Source organism: Macrotis lagotis, chromosome 1 (assembly GCF_037893015.1).
Source record: "Macrotis lagotis isolate mMagLag1 chromosome 1, bilby.v1.9.chrom.fasta, whole genome shotgun sequence".
Taxonomy (NCBI): domain Eukaryota; kingdom Metazoa; phylum Chordata; class Mammalia; order Peramelemorphia; family Peramelidae; genus Macrotis; species Macrotis lagotis.
This window is the reverse complement of record NC_133658.1, coordinates 329,360,610-329,377,753: the sequence shown is the minus strand read 5'-3', so window position 1 is coordinate 329,377,753 and position 17,144 is coordinate 329,360,610. Positions and strand designations below refer to the sequence as shown.

The following is a 17,144-nucleotide window of genomic DNA, read 5'->3' as shown; positions in this document are numbered from 1 at the left end:
TAATTGGTTGCCTTGATCATGCTGCAAGTTAAATTTAAAATTTTTTATTCCCTATATCCTAGGAAAAAAAATCAGAAGTTTTCACTTTACAAACCTTATCAATGATAGACTGCATATGTGATTTATGTGCCAAATCACCATAGAGAAGTGAAGACCACTGTTCTGGTGATATACGAAGCCCTGCCTCCATAGCAATATGAACTATCTGGGCATCATGCTCCCTTCGCAAAGCTTCATAACTTCTAAATTCTTCTTTTAATTGCATCAGAGAAGAATCTTCATCCCTTTTTGTGACCTGAAAATTATAAGAAAATAAAAAATTCCATTTCTTTAAGAATGAGCCAGAAAATTGCCTGGATTAATTTCCTGAAAAATTTAGAAGCTAAAACCAACAATTTTGCTCTAATATGTGGGGAAATTAACCTGAGCATCTCACACCACATCCCAAGATAAGGTCAAAATGGGTATATTTCAAGTTAGGCTTATCTGTCAAATCTACAGAGAGGGAAAGAATTTATGATCAAACAAGGGGGAGAGAGCACTGTAAAGTGCAAAATAGATTAATTACATTCAATTTATAAAGTTTTACAAAAACAAAACCAATGTAAGCAAGATGAGAAGCAAAATAGAAATCTGGGAAACAATTTTTATAGCCAACTTTCTGATAAGGAGTCATTTCTAAAATATATAAGAGAACTGAATCAAACTTATAAGAATACAAGTCATTCCTCAATTAATAAATGGTCAAAATGAACAGGAAGTTTTCTAGCTATTTAAAGTCATATGAAAAGTGCTCTAAATCATTATTGATTAGAGAAATGCAAATTAAAATAATTCTGAGGTACCACATTACACCTATCAAATTGTCTAACATGACAGAAAAAGGAAATGATAAATGTTGGAGGGGATGTGAAAAAAGTGGGACCCTAATGCACTTTTAGTCAAATTGTGAACTGATCCAACCATTCTGGAGAGCAATTTGGAACTATATTCAAAGGGCTCCAGCATTATCTTTACTATGTCTGTATCATAAAGATATCACAAAAAAAGGGAAGAGAATCCATTTGTACAATAATATTCGTAACAGACCTCTTTGTGGTGGCAACAAAATGGAAATTGAAGGGCTGTTTATCAACTGGGGAATGGCTGACCAAACTGAGGTATATGAATATGATGAAATACTACTCTTCTATAAGAAATCAAGAGCAGGCAGATTTCAGAAAAACCAGGAAAGATTTAAATGAACTAAAGCTAAGTAAAATCAGCAGCACCAGAAAAACATTGTAGACCTTAACAGCAACATTCTGTGATGATCAACCATGATAAGACTTAGCTCTCCTCAGCAACACAGTGATCAAAAACAATTCTAAAGATTTATGATAGAAAATATCATCTACATTCAGAGAAAGAAGTACAAACTCTAAATAGAGAACAAAGCATATTATGTTCACTTTTTGAAATTTGTCACGTTTTTTCTTCCTCATGGCTTCCCCCCCTTTCTTCTGATTCTTCTTTCACAACATAACTAATATAGAAATATATTTAACAAGATTGTACATGGGGACGGCTAGGTGGCGCAGTGGATAGAGCACCAGCCCTAGAGTCAGGAGCACCTGAGTTCAAATGGGTCCTCAGACACTTAATAATTACCTAGCTGTGTGGCCTTGGGCAAGCCACTTAACTCCACTGCCTTGCAAAACCTACATCAGATTATCTGATGTCCTGGGGAAGAGGAAAAGAATGGAGAAAAATGTGGAACTCAAAACCCTACAAAAAAAAAAGAATGGTGAAAACTAACTTTACATGTAAATAGAAAAAAAATAAAATTTAAAAAATCTGCCTGTAGTCATATATGATACACATTAACAAAGTATGGAACTTTAATGAAACATCTTATTAGGGCATTATACAACTCTACAGAGTATAAAACAAACTTTTGCAAACATGGTCTTTTCTGCAAAGCTGAAAATTTATAATTGTATTCATTTCTATAAGAAATTATTTGCTAAGAAAGCATTAAATTTGGCTGAGATTTTATTACTTTGTGACTCAATTAAGATGATTAAGGACAAGTTAAATTTAAGAAATGTTTGGGAAGTTCAATTTGAAATGTTCAATAGGCAGTTGAGATAGGGCAGATGCCAGGGGAGAATGGCAATAGAAAGATATGCACATACAGATATTTACAAATAGGGAAAATAGAAAGACATGCATATTATCATATCTTCATTACATAATGGGTATATTGCATATTGCTAGATAATCCATATACATTTTAGACATAATATATATAAATGCAGGTATACACATACGCACAAATAAAATAAAAATATATATTCCATGTGAATTGATGTGGTTACCCAAAGAAAGAAAGTAGACAATGAAGAAAGTCTTTGAGAAAATCTTAGGGAACATTCAAAGTTAGAAGTAATGACACAGAAAAGACAGCAAAGTAGATTGAGAAGAAACATACAGATAGGAGAATGATGTCATAGAGTGGAGAGTATCAAAGAAGAAAGGAATTTTAGTAGTGCAAAATCAAAAGAAGTCAGAAAGAATGAGGATCAAGAAAAAAAATCAGATTTGGTATTTAAAGGATCACTGTACAATAGCAATTCATTACATTCATAAACCATAATTTGTTCAGTTACCAATTGATGAGTATTTCTTTTAGTAGGAAATGAAGTGCCAAAGAAATGAAAGAGAGATGATTCTAGATAAACTTAGAAGGATTTGTATGAGCAAATACAAAGAGAAAACAGAACAACTTATACCATAATATTAATTGTCTGAATGACTAAACCAATGCAATAATCAATAATCACTCCAGAATACTGAATAAATGCTGATGATGAATATTAATGACATCACAATGTAGAATTGATATACTAACATATAGAGTAAGACTCACAATTCTGCATGTGGTAAAACTGCCAATTTATTTTTCTTGACTAAGTTTATCTATCTGTAAGGAATTTTAAAGTTTTCCTAGGGGAGAAGGAAGCGGAGAACATGGGTAAAGTATGGGTGGGAGAGAACATAAGATGAGGAAAAAAGAACGTTGGTTACTTTCAAAATAGTAATTTCACTTGAGTGAAGAGCTCAATCATGGTCACTGATGCAATCAGAAATTACTGAGAAATTAACAATATATAAACCATTATGCTAGATACTGTTCCCTATCCTTGTACACTGACAACATAGCAAAGAATATGACACACAAGTTTAAGTGCAGACTAGTTATAGTGCATAAATACACGATGACAAAAACACAATAAGTCAATACTGAAGAGATTTTAGGAAGAAAGGTACAGCAGTATTGTTGATAGTGTGAATCAATACAATCATTTTGGAAAGCAATTTATATTTTGCAAAATAAGTAATTAAAATGTTCATACCTTCTAACCCAGTGATTACATTACTAGGTTTACACTCCAAAGGCCATTGATAAAACAAAGTCCTACTAAATAACAAAATTTTTATTATAGTACACTGGCAATGAATTGGAAGCAAAGTAAATGTCTATTAACTGAATAGCTAAAAAAACCTGCACTGTGTGTGAATGGAACATTACTGTGTTCTAAAAAATGATGAATGTAATGAATGTGGAACTTCTATAGGAATCAAGCAAACAACAAAATAAGCAGAGCCCAGAAAAACAATACACACAATGACTACAATCACATCAATGGAAAGAACCACAAAAAAATTTGAAATGAATGTTGCAAAGTTATGAAGGGCATGGCTCTAAAGAAGAAATGAAAAGATAAATCCACCTCACTCCTACATTGCATATATTTTCCAGATGTTTTCAATGTAGCGATATTATGCTGATTCCCCCCCTCTTTTTCTTTTAACTTTTTTTTTTAGGTTTTTGCAAGGCAAATGGGGTTAAGTGGCTTGCCCAAGGCCACACAGCTAGGTAATTGTTAAGTGTCTAAGACCAGACATGAACCCAGGGACTCCTGACTCCAGGGACTCCTGACTCCAGGGATGGTGCTTTATCCACTGTGCTACTAGCTGCCCCCTTTAACTCTTTAGAGGTATTATTTGTTATATGTGATGGCTCTCTGGGAGGGGAGAGGATGGATAGGTAAACTGTAGGGAACTATGGGAATATTTTTAAAAACAATAAAAACATTTTAAAACACGCAAAATGACAATTAAAATGTAAAGAACTACAAAATCATCAAGATTAATAATGTAAAATTACAAAAAAAAAACCCAAGTATTTCTTCCAGAAAAAGGTAAGAAAAGGCACTTCCTCCAACTCCTGTGCAGAAGGAGGAGGTTTGGGGGAGGGGCACTGTATTTTCACAGACTTTTTTAATGTATAGATTGATTTTACTGGAATTTATCTCTAGTTTTTTTTTCTTTAAAAGTATTCTTTGATAAAATTCCTCTCTGGGAGGGGAAAGGGAAGGAAAAGAAGAAACAAACATAAAAAACAAAAGACACTAATTACAACTTAATTTAAAATGTGTAATATCATATGGCAAAAGGACAAAATATGTAAAAAAATTGATGATTTACAAGAAACAATAAGTCTTAATTCAGGATAACTCTTAGTGTGAAAAAAACCCATACATACTGAAACAAAAACACTGGTTTATCACAATAGTTAAAGAAGGTTCTTTGATGCTATTTTTTTTTAAGGTACCAATGAATACAATGGGTATATTGAATGCCTTATTGGTGCAGAAACATGAAATATTTTTGGAATATATTTTTAAATTCTAGCATGTATTGATTAAAAAGAGAGCATCATCTACTAAAGCATTGTTGATTGAGTTGTGAACTGATTGAACCATAATGTGGAGCAATTTGGAACTATGCCCAAAGGGCTATAAAACCATGCATGTCCTTTGACCTAGAAATGCCACTACTAGGCTTGCATTCCAAAAGAGATAAAAAACAAAAAGGAAAAGGACTTATATGTACCAGGATATCTGTGGCAGCTCTTTTCTGGTGGCAAGAAATTGGAAATTATGGGGATGTCCATCAATCGGGGAAAGGTTGAACAAATTGTACTGTGTGATTACGTTGGAATGTTATTCTGCTATATGTGAGAAAAGATGAGCAAGATGTTCCAGGAAAAACTTAGAAAAATTTACATGAGCTGATTCAAAATGAAATGATCAACTGTGAATAATTTAGCTTTTCCCAGCAATACAATGATCCAAGACAACTCCAAAGGACTTATGATAAAGAAATGCTATCCTCCAGATAAAGAGAATAAAATGCTAAATAACTTTTTAAAATGAACATCATCCAGGAAAAAGCAAACTCAGGAAACAAGATAATAATTTAAACAATTATGATTTACAAGAGAATACACACTGACTATGAAAATGCAAATGAAAAGATCAGTAAAAGGAAGTCACACTATGAATGATTAAAAAAATCAAAGAAATTGTAAAAGATAGTTAATAAAAGAGAGATCACCATGCAAAGCAGAGAAGTAGGGGACTACAACAAAACACTGATAATAATGTCAAAAATGATCACTGTATTTGATAATTTTCTGGGGCACTTAGGGAGGATTGAAAGAAGAATGGGGTGTGGAGAAGCAGAGAAAGTTGAATCAACAGAGATAAAGAATATAAGTATTAAAAATGGGATTTTTGCCTTTTATTAAAAGCAAGTTTAATTTTTCCCTGTTTAATACCTCATTTGAAATGTTTGTCAGTTTTTTTTATTAAAAATGTAAGCTGACATTCTTAATTTTAATCTCATACCTTAAAACAAGAAGCACGATACAGTAGCTGCACAACATGACCAATACTTGTTTTTGATGCCTGAGGAAATCTTGGTTCCAGTCTTTGGACAACAAAAAGTACCAAAACTTTTCTTGAGAGAGCAGAACCATCTTCCAGAGCCAGCAATACCAACTTCAAGGCCTCTTCTTGCATAGCTGGAAACAATTAAGTCATAAAATATAAAAGAAATTTTAATTGAAGAACACTATAAACTTGTATTTGGCATTATGCTCCAGCATAGGGTGTGTGGTAATGCATTATCCAAAATACTACTCTATTTAATATGGTAGAATAAAATAATCTTACAATTCACATAAAAGATTAAAAGAAAAAGGCACACATTTATTCTTAATTAAGGAGACAAAGGATCTGGAAATCAATAGGAATAAGGAGTATAGGTAAACAATGGAAGGAAAAATGGCAGAAAACATCATTTAAATAAGGAAAACTCTTTGTTCCTACAATTTGTTGTTCAGTTGCTTCAGTTGTGTTGAATTCTTTATGACTCCATTTGGGATTTTCTTGGCATTTTCTGATGTGGTTTGCCATTTCCTTCTAAGTCACACATTTTACAGGTGACGAAATTGAAGTAACTAGAGTTAAGTGACTTGTACAAGGTAACATAGCTAGTCAGTGTGTGGGGCCAGATTTAAACTCAGGTTATCTTTACTTCTTGGCCCAGCACTCTATCAACTGCTTCATCTTGCTACTTTACAAGTCAATCTACGGAATAAATCTGAAACTATTATAGAAAAGATACAACTTATAATGTAGAGCAAATATGTCTTGGAATCCATAATTAATGTAATAAGTATAAGTAACTTTTAGGGCAGAAAGACCCTACAACCAATGTAGACTGACATTTTCTCTGTAATTAATCTTAGGGAGTTGAGTGAGGTTAAGTAACTGAGAGGTTAAGTAACTTTATCAGGATCACATGGTTAGTATGTGTCATAAGTAGGACTTGAAGTCATGCTTTCTTGACTCCAAGACTGGTTCTTAATATAGAAAGAAATGTATTTAGTCTCAATTTCTTTTTAAAAGTAGAGCAAATATCAAGACACTGATTTCTATTCCTTAAGTTTATACTAGCTATATATTTCACTGTACATACTGTCAACTTAATGTAAAGGTGCATCTACATACAAAAGTTTTCTTCCAATGATCAATTTTGGCTTCTCACTACACCAATGAAACATTCACCATCTTCAAAAACTACCACAACAAAACCCACAAATTTTTAAGAATGAAAACAAGAATGGAGCAAATTCATAAAAATTTATCACTGCAAAATGTTTGGACACACAAACTGCTTAGAATAAGTCAATCTTAAAAAAAATAGTGAATAAACATGTAAAACAATGGATTATTAAATATGATCTGACAATGCTTTATAGAAATTTTTTCTTAATTATTGTGCACTGAACAAGAAAATAAGAAAATTAACTGATTTATCCCGAATAAGTTGAAAAAAGTATTTAACAAAGTATTTATCTCTGAACTTGTCAGGAACTGTGTTCCCTGAAAAGAAGTTTTTTTTTTTTATCTTTTACCTGGTCCTAAGAATTGGCATCCCCGAGCCCTAACAGCAGCCCATAGATTAGCAGACAATTGTTGAGGGTTCTGGTGTTGTAAAATCAGTTCAGTTACAGTTCTTTCCCCAAGTGATCGTGCTGCTCGCATGGCTCTTACACGACCTTCTTCTTCCACAAGTTGACAATTTACAAGAGTCACCAGTTTTCTTTGCATAGGACGGCTCAGTGCACTCTGATTCAAGCTAGCAACACCTTTCAAAAAAGGGAAACCAAAAGATCTAAGCTTTAAAAAAAAATGAGTTGAGGATTTTTAAAAATTTTTTTCAGTATTTACTTCACTAATTGAGCTATAATCCAAGTTTGTTAGTTGCTCACAATCTACAATAGTATTTATGTCAAACTTTTAGAGGTGGTTAAAGGCCTTAGAGCTCAAAAGAAACTTTTAAAATTCATTTAGGCCAGCCTTTTCATTTTATTAACAGAGATATGCATCTCAGAGAAGGGAATTTATCTGACCAAAGTCACACATTATCAGTGTCAGAATCTGGGATTTGAACCCAAATCTTGAGATTCCCCAATTTGGTACTATTTCAAGTATCATAGTATATGCTTTGCTTATGACTAATATCTACTTTCTGATTGCTCAACGTTATATAGCTTGTATGTCTGAGGCAGAATTTGAACTCTGGTTATCCCGACTCCAAATCTTTGCCTCCATATCCAAGACCAGTTTGGGTAGACCATTAAATTTATGAAGGGCAAGGCTAAGCCCTAGTTTCTTTAACAATAAAATAAGAAACTCAGGCCTTTAACGTCTTTTCTCACTCTAAATACTAAATATTTTGGGTTCATCAAGACAACTTGGGTTCTGATATGCATATAATGGTCAATGATATTTTATTGCATATAGACTAAAGAAAGTATTCTGGATCCATTAATAACAGATACTTTAACAGACAGTAATCTGATTAATGTGAATTCTCTCTCTCTCCAGTGTAAACTTATCCAGGTCTTTATATCCTGAGTGCTTTCCCTTCCATGTATCTTCCATATGGAATCTACCACACATACTGGTGATGCTCCTCTAGCTTTTTAATATTTCATAGATAACAAGACAACACTCAGACTATCCATCTGTTATCCTTCACTTTTACTGCATGAGAAGCTTCCATCCTTTAGCAGTCACATAAAAAGACAACACAGTTTACCTGGCTGTTGTCAGTTATTGATTACTAATGATAGCAATAAATTTCTCTTTTCACTTAAAAGCAAAACATTTTTCTTCTGGGACTTATCACACAATCCTATGTAAAAGTAATGTAACAAACCACTGGACTTTTTAAAATTCCTTGAGTAAGGGATCACATTCCATATTTCTCTGATATTTCTCAAATGCCAAGAATATATTTCATTAACAAGATGAAGAAGACAATGATAGTAGCTCATATTTAGAGGTCTGCAAAATGCTTTCCTCAAAATGAATCATATATATATATATATATATATATATATAAAATCATCTACAGTACTTTTCAGAGATGAAGAAACAAAGTCACAGAGATTAAATGACTAGATAGGGTTACATGTAAAGGTTGGAGACAGGATTCAGTATCCTTACTGAAGAAATTTAAGTTCAACAGAACAAAAGAAAGGTCTCCTTAATAAGATTTGTTAAAGTGTATATTCTAAGAATTCTAAATAAATAGTTCTAGTTTAACTAAAGAATATGAATTTCTCCTATTGCTTGGTTTGTTACATTTATTTACTATGATGAATCTGAATACTTATCAATAAAAATTCCTACAAGAAGCAGGCCTTCCATGCCTGTCTGACCTATATGATTCCTGTTTAAATCCTCCCATAAAATAAAAAATGAAACCAAAATAATAATAATATAGGTTCTCAATAAAAAAAAGACAGTTGGATCTTCTGTCAAGTCCATTTCAAAATTTTCAGTGCTTTACCTCAGGGTATCAAAATTAATTCTTCCATGGTTAATAATTTCCCATCAAATCCTACCAATCAACAGAGACATAGTTTTTAAGAAACTTACCCTTCCCTCCACTTAGTGGTTTTAAGTAGAGTGCCAAATCCTCAACACATTTCTTTGCAACCTCATAGTGCTTATTCTCTCCTAGATTACTTAATTTTACTGTTTGATGATCTGGTACCTAAAAAGGGAAACTTCTCATAAATACAGCTTCAATACATTCAGCTCTATATGATAATCTTGCTCAGCATAAACTATAATTCTAATAGAATCAAATCAAAATGTCAACAACTGTAAATGAACTATAGATCATCTAAATCAACTAATTTATTTTATAAATAAATAAATTATGGACCAGACGGAAGTGCTTTTCCAGAAAACTGATTCAACACTAATGTTGTCTACAAATTTCAAATCTTACAAAACTGTTTCTCCATTACTGAAAGTTACTGAATATATAACAACATATTCATAGTGCTTTATTATTTATAAAGTTCCTTCCTCACCACAGTCCTGTAAGGTATAACCATACAGGTATCATTAGCCTCATGGAAGGAGGCTCTATGAGACTGGGTACTCACAAAACCAAGAATAGGGGACATTCAAATTTATCTTAAGTGAAAGCCCAACATTTTTATGCTACTTCTCATGTAAGGCCAAAACAAAAATCAGTACAACTTTATACCTTACCTGGGCTCCAACTAATTGGAGAAGTGCAAAGTTTACAGGAAGCACATCAATGTCTGTGTTGATGGCAGTCTGGTCAAAAGGGCATGCTTTTCGGTGAAGTTTATTTAAGCAGGTCTTGCAGACGGTGTGTGAACAACCTAAACTGATGGGCTTGTGCACATTTTCATCAAATTCATTATAGCAGATTGGACAGGACAGAAATTCTGTCCACTGAGCAGCCTGCACAGGCATTGTGGAAATTGGGTGCTTGTTTAGCAGTCTAGCAGATCATTATTTCACTGTGTAGTGTTATGTTAGCTAGAAAGGAACAAAAAACAGAAAGAAAAAAAAATTATTCCCATATCTTCACCATCAACACTAAAATATTAAAGCAATTTTGATTTGCTATATAAGCTAAAACACTGTTTTATTTACTTAATAAAATATTTAGTAATTTTATATAAATATAAAATGTCTAATAATTCAATTAAGACAAATAAGGTCTCATGCTTAGTTGCCACTCAATTATTTAACTAAACTGAAACTGAATGAAACTAAATTAAAATTTCAATAAACATGTGTGAAAATAAAATTACATAGCAATCATTCTTATCAACTAATTCAACAATTGAAATGCCATGACAATAAACAATTGACAATGACCAAAGTTTAAGCAGATTTTGTTTTCTTCATTTTTAGAGACGTGCACAATAATACAAATTTTATGTAAAAGGGAAAGGGACTATTTTCCAAATGAATATTCATAATGGCAGAGGTAATTTATTAAAAGTCAGATAAAATACATCAAACAAATAACTTTCTTCATTACTTAAGAAACTTAAAAGGTTTGGGATGTTCCTTAGTGACTAAATACAATCACAAAATAAAAAGTAACAATTACAAGCTGTAAAAAGTATATTTTTAAAGAATCACAAGTAATTTTTAAAGCATTTCAATGCTATTCCTCAATCTAAAGATGTTTTTGTCACAATAAAAGCTCAAAACTATAAAACCAACTGTGATTCACTTCATAAAATTGGCACTTATGAGCTATGGATCCATTTTTCCTGGAATGGTTTAAAATGAAGCAATTTACTTAATTTGGAGATTTTTGTAGGTAATTTTATTTTTAACCATTGGTAAGAAAATTTTTTCTTATAGGCAGGAAGCAGTTATTACATGAAGCCCAAATTTATGCTTTATATTATCTGTATATCTGTGATCACATTAATTCTGAATTTTAAACTTTAGGAATTAAAGAGTAACTTTTAAATCTCATTTAAAAACTTGAAATTTAATTTAACAAGAGACTAAATGTATTGTTGGGGGGGAAGGAATAGAAGGAAGAAATGGGAGAGAGAACTTAGAAAAGCTTTGTCCTGTTCTGCCCACATAGAGCTTACATTATAGTAGTTTCTACAAATATCTACCTCAATGCAAAAAAGAGAAATGTGAACAAGCCTATTCACTTACAGATTTCCAGGTTTGGAAAATCTGGGAATTTTCAGATATAAGCAAGTTATAACTGAATGGCTTGAAAGTCCACATGACACAGATAAAGAAACTGAATCCCAGACTCAAATCAATTTAATGCTTATTGACTGACTTATTGATTGAAAACAAAAAAAAAAGGAAGCCATATGTAATATTCCTCCAAGTATAACATATCACAGCATCACAGGATGAAAGATTTAGAGCTTAAGTAAGGTCACCTAATCTAATCTAATGTAATCTGACAGCAACAACAAATCTAAAGCACTCATTTTACAGAAAAGGAAACTGAGGTATAAAAAAATTAGATTTACCCAAATTGATAATAGCAACTAGTAAAGCTTTATTTCCTATGCTGACATAAAATAAAATCAATATATATGAGCAAGTTGCATTAATACTGATGTACGATTTGAAATGTTAACACAAGCAAAGTCAATTACAAAAATTATTATCTGTAAAACTAAAATACTTAAACAGTACAAAGAAAAAGATATTACTGATACATAGAATTTCTGAATCTAGAAGAAAGTTTGTCACAGTTCTTTTCTTTGTTTTCAAAGACTGCAAATCTTTAATCATTTTTTTGGGGAAGACCACTGAATTTGGCATCAGGTTTGCCACCTTTGTGACCTCAGGCAAATCACTTGACTTCTCTAGATCTCAGGTTCCTCAACTGTAAAAGGTATTTAAATCGTATCAGTGTTCCCCAACCAATGAGCCTAAGATCTTTTAAAAGTCAGAGGATCAATGAAAAAGATTCCTCAAATCCAGAAAGGCAAAAGATTTAGCACAATAAGTTAACCAAACTTCCACAAGTGCATATGGCTGATCATAAATCTATTTCTATTTGTTTTAAAACATGGTCTTTCTATCTCAGCCAACAAGAAGTACAAAGATTACCCATAGATGGATCTCACTATTGATTATTATAGGATCTTTGATGCTTAGATTCCAACTTCTAGGCAACTTGATGAGTTTCCCCCTCCCCACCTTCTAAGGGACATACTGGTCTTAGTGCAGACACTTCATCAACCTAGCCCAATGCAATTCTGAACTCCCAAACTCAGATCAGCAGGTCTCAGTCTACCTTGGTAGTAGGACTTAAAGGTGAACACCCCACCTAGTCTAATTAATACAACTACTACTATGTAAAGGATGGAAAAGTACCCATTTATGAAATTTGAAATTAGAAAGGCCTGAAAAAGGTGTAAACCGAAATTCGATTATATATTTCCTCCTACTCTAATCCTTTGATTTTATGACAACATATGAATACTCAAGAGATAATATAGCAAAGATATTTAAACTCCAAATAATCTATATTCAAGAATATGGCATTTTTGTTGGTGTCATGGTCTCCAACTTAAAAGCATGCAGATACAAGATTGAATCTAAGATATTTCAAAAAGTATTTTTTAACTCAAATTCAGGACAATTAAAAAGTACTTATATAAATTTGACAGGTTTTCTGAGTACTAAAAATCTGGTCATTTAGGACAATTATACAGCTGATACTATACTTTGCTCATAAAACTGGTTACTTGCTAATACACTGTTGAGCATCATTAGAGATTTTTAAAGGTTTTAAAACACAATCTGAGAATCAAGGTAAATTACAAAACAAAAAAATGTCCCCCCAAAATTCAAAGGGAAAATACTATTCTGTTTCAATTATTTTATATTAAACTCAATTCTAGATATAAAAAGAGCTGATTAGTTTTACAAATTTATTATAGAAGAAATTCTCGGGGCAACTAGGTGGCTGGCCCCTGGAGTCAAGAGGACTGAGTTCAAATCTGATCTCAAGACACTTAATAATTGCCTAGTTGTGTGACCTTGGGCAAGTCACTTAACCTCACTGCCTTAAATAAATTTAAAAAACAAAAAGAAATTCTCAGATCTTTCTAGGCAAGTTTATATCTTCCAGATTCACAATGCCACACCCATGGCTAAGAAGTTTAAAAAAAAATTTTAATGTTAAAAAAATTAATTTCTAATATTACAACAGTACTTACAAGCTGGAAAAAAACAAAAAGTTTCAATGGCATTAGACGAAGAGATCATTTGTTTACCGGTCATGTTTTTCCCTAAAATCTGGAGTACTCTCATTCAGTCAAATAGGACCACTAAAATATGTCATAGATTCCTGTTTTACAATTACTTGTTTAGAAATACTAATTCAGAAGGTAAATTCTAGAAGTCTATTAAATTAGCAAAAATAGTCTTTCAAATCTTTTATTTACTAAGACAATCATCATTGGTAGAAAGTTTAAATTTCTTAGAAAAGAATTCAAAATTGAAGTCAGCTATACAATGAAATTTTAAAATCCTTTCCATTCCAAATCACTTTAAACATGGTTTCTGAAGAAATGATAACAACTACTAAAGAAAAAAGGTAGATGGCAATTATTTGCGCAAGTGTTTTCAAACACATTAAAAGTCTTAAAATAGAATATGTGGGCAATTTAATTTCCACATAAATTTAAATAAATGTCTTTAAAAATAAAAGATAAAATTTATTATAGGAAATAGAGTAAATTTCCTTCCAGATAGACTGAATCAACTCTGAATGAAGTTATATATTCATTTATGTCTATTATGTTTTTTAAAGGCAGAGATAAAAAGATTACTCAGATTCCTCAAGACTACTTCATTTGTTAAATATTTTCAGAGAGCAAGACGATTAACACTTCACTCTTCCATATAACTTAAAAGTCATATGAAAATAATATGGCAGTTCTTCAACTCAAATATTGGAGAATTTCTGTCAATGAATATATTCTTAATTGCTACTGCTGTATAAATAGACTTCTGATCTATTTAAAAGTGGAATTTTTTTAAAATTCTGAGTAGGGGCGGCTAGGTGGTGCAGTAGATAGAGCACTGGCCTTGGAGTCAGGAGTACCTGAGTTCAAATCCGGTCTCAGACACTAAATTATTACCTAGCTGTGTGGCCTTGGGCAAGCTACTTAACCCCATTGCCTTGCAAAAAAAAAAATTAAATAAAAAAATAAAATAAAATAAAATAAAATTCTGAGTGTAATACTTTTCTCTTACATGAAGCCAAAAAAAAAAGATTTTAAAAAACTAATCTTGAAAATTTGTGTTGAAAAAAAGCACTTAAATTAAGCAATAAAAAGTTGGGGTCATATAAATTCCTTAACCCAAAACACTAACCGTAGGTTTGTAAAATTCTAATTTAAATGTTATGAGAACAATGTGGTTTGCAGAATAATAAAATATTTAAAGACAAAATGAATTTTCCAAGGACCACAAAAATAATCTAAGAAAAAATTCTAAATTTCAATCATTGAAAGCACTGAGGAAAACATTTAAAATTAATTTTTATTAGGCAAACTTTTAGTTACTATAACTATAGGGCAGCTAAATAAGGAATTTTAAAAATCATAATTTGATTTATTCCTTTTCTTGTACCTTCCACATTTATACATAGAGTAGGCACTTAAAATGCTTTTTTGAATGAGACCTGTTCTAATAGCTTTTCAAGACATAAACCCCTCTTTGTAACATTTGCTAACATGGAAAACTACAAAAAAGTTACTAACTTACGTGACAAATATGATGGAAGGATGAAAATATTGTTTCAAAAGAGCAAACATTATATACACTTAATAAATTTTGCTTTCTATTATTAGCAAACCATAATCTGTTATCAAAAAAAAAAGTTCATTGTTGTATTTGAATTCATATTACTGTAGAAAAAAGTTTAGAATTCTACCACTGCAAAAATTCCTCACTCACTATTTTTATTTTTATATAGTCTACAATACGAAAACTATATTAAGTTTGGCTATTACATGTAAACTAATCAAATCTTTGTCTCAAATAGGTGTATTAGGTTTGTAAATCACATGTAAAAATGGTATAAATAAGATATTACTTCATATTTGTATACTCTTTACCAGTATATCCTTGGGCAAGTCACTTTTACCATTCTGAACCTAAGTTTCTTTAAGAGGGATGGGGGGCAGGGAGGGAGAAGAGAGAGAAAGAGACCAACTAGATAATCTCTTAACTCTCATCTGGTTCTGAAAGCTATGATCCTAGCTATAAGTGCTAGAGAAAAGGAAATGGATAGGTCATTCTGTAAGAAATTACAGATGGTCAGTCCCAGTAACTTCAGTGATACCAAGGAAATATCAATGGAAGCAACAGAAGAGCTACCAGAACACTTGAAATAAGAGGCCCTGAAAAAAAGTCAGTGTAAAAAAGTATGGATGGCTTACAATTAAATTTAAGTTCAAAAGACCATTATTTATTATGAATAGTAGTAGTTTTAAGTTTACAAATACTATTCCTTGTGAGAGAGATAATAATGAAATACATGAGGGGGATTTCAATGCTTTAAGGAACCCTTGGTAAGGAAAGAAACTGTCTCCACCATTGCAGATGCATAAATTTTCTACAACTTAAGAGGATTGTCTAGATCATTGAAAAATTAAGTGTCTTGCTGACTCCCAGGTAAGATTTCTGCTCATTATGACAGAATGTCTCTCAGTTTAAGTACTATTTCCACCATTTTACAAATGAGGGAATTTAGGCACAAAGATTAAGTAACTCAATCAGAATTGCATAGCAACTACTGGTACTGATTTTTTTATGGTTAAAGTTCAACATTATTGCAAACATAACATAATACTTCTCATTTAGATACCTTAAAATTCATAATTAGAATTTTAAATGGATTTAAATCATTTTGCCTGCACTTTCAGCTACTAATTCAAAAAAAAAAAGAAAATAATCTAAGATTCTAAATTAGTACTCTAAATTATCCCGATTTTGAGAAAAGGCTCAAATATATCATTTTGAAGAATTCTCCATAGTTCAGCTGTTTAAACTACTGTTCAAGTGATTTTGGAGTTTAAATCAATTCTTAAATGGATTTAAGATTACACTCTCAAATGATATTTTCTAAAACAAATATTTTTCCTATTTTATTATAATCTACCACTCCCAGTCAAATTCATGATCCTTCAGCAGTTATCAAGACCAAAAATGAAAACACATCCCCTTTAGATGGCACAGTTGTGTTTATCAAGTAATTTTTGCTGTGCATATTTATCCTTCCCAGTGAAAATCAAGCTCTTTATCCTTCCAGTGCTATTAGGCTAATTTTGAATAATAAGCTCTATCAAGTTTGTTTTCATTTGACTGCTTTTAATGAAATAATTTATTTCTTGGATAAGCAGCCAATGCTCTGAAGTCCACATTACAATAAAAGAGGATTCAAAAGCAACTTTACTTTATATTCTGTTAATGTCTCTTTACTAAAAAGAAATGAGTGCAAAAGTCACTCGGAAAAAAGCCTTTCACATAATTACAAAGACAATAAGGAAAATCAAAATGTTACTAATAACATTAACAGTGAATGGATACAGTACAACAATCATTTTTTCTTCAGAATGCTTTATCAGTTTGCTTAATTTTTCAATTCTGGGAGAAAAATTGATGTTTCTGGATAATAAAAGAACACTCTTGGAATATTGCTGGAACTATAAAACTCTAAAATGCTTAAACTACAATACAAATTTCTGTTTTTTAACTTAAAAAACTTAGAAATACCAAAAAAATTCATGAAAATGATGTTTTTTTAAAGTAGTAAATATAGCAAAATAAAAAGTTGGTAATCAAGTAAGGAAACTGCCCAATTAATACAGGCTTCTAGTGCATGTGATC

At 31.6% G+C, this 17,144-nt stretch overlaps 1 protein-coding gene across 4 annotated transcripts in view; it reads right to left on the bottom strand.

Annotated features, from left to right (window-relative positions):
- The window catches only part of RC3H2 (ring finger and CCCH-type domains 2), a 58,900-nt gene that overhangs the window by 39,830 nt on the left and 1,926 nt on the right, over positions 1-17,144 (bottom strand). For all 4 annotated transcript variants that reach the window (XM_074211634.1, XM_074211636.1, XM_074211635.1 and 1 more), the window contains exons 2-6: positions 9,975-10,271; positions 9,348-9,465; positions 7,313-7,546; positions 5,739-5,914; positions 95-295 (exon numbers count right to left, since the gene is read on the bottom strand). In XM_074211634.1, the coding sequence (XP_074067735.1) occupies positions 95-295; positions 5,739-5,914; positions 7,313-7,546; positions 9,348-9,465; positions 9,975-10,205 (960 nt within the window). In that variant the 5' untranslated portion in view covers positions 10,206-10,271. The remainder of the gene's footprint in view (positions 1-94; positions 296-5,738; positions 5,915-7,312; positions 7,547-9,347; positions 9,466-9,974; positions 10,272-17,144) is intronic.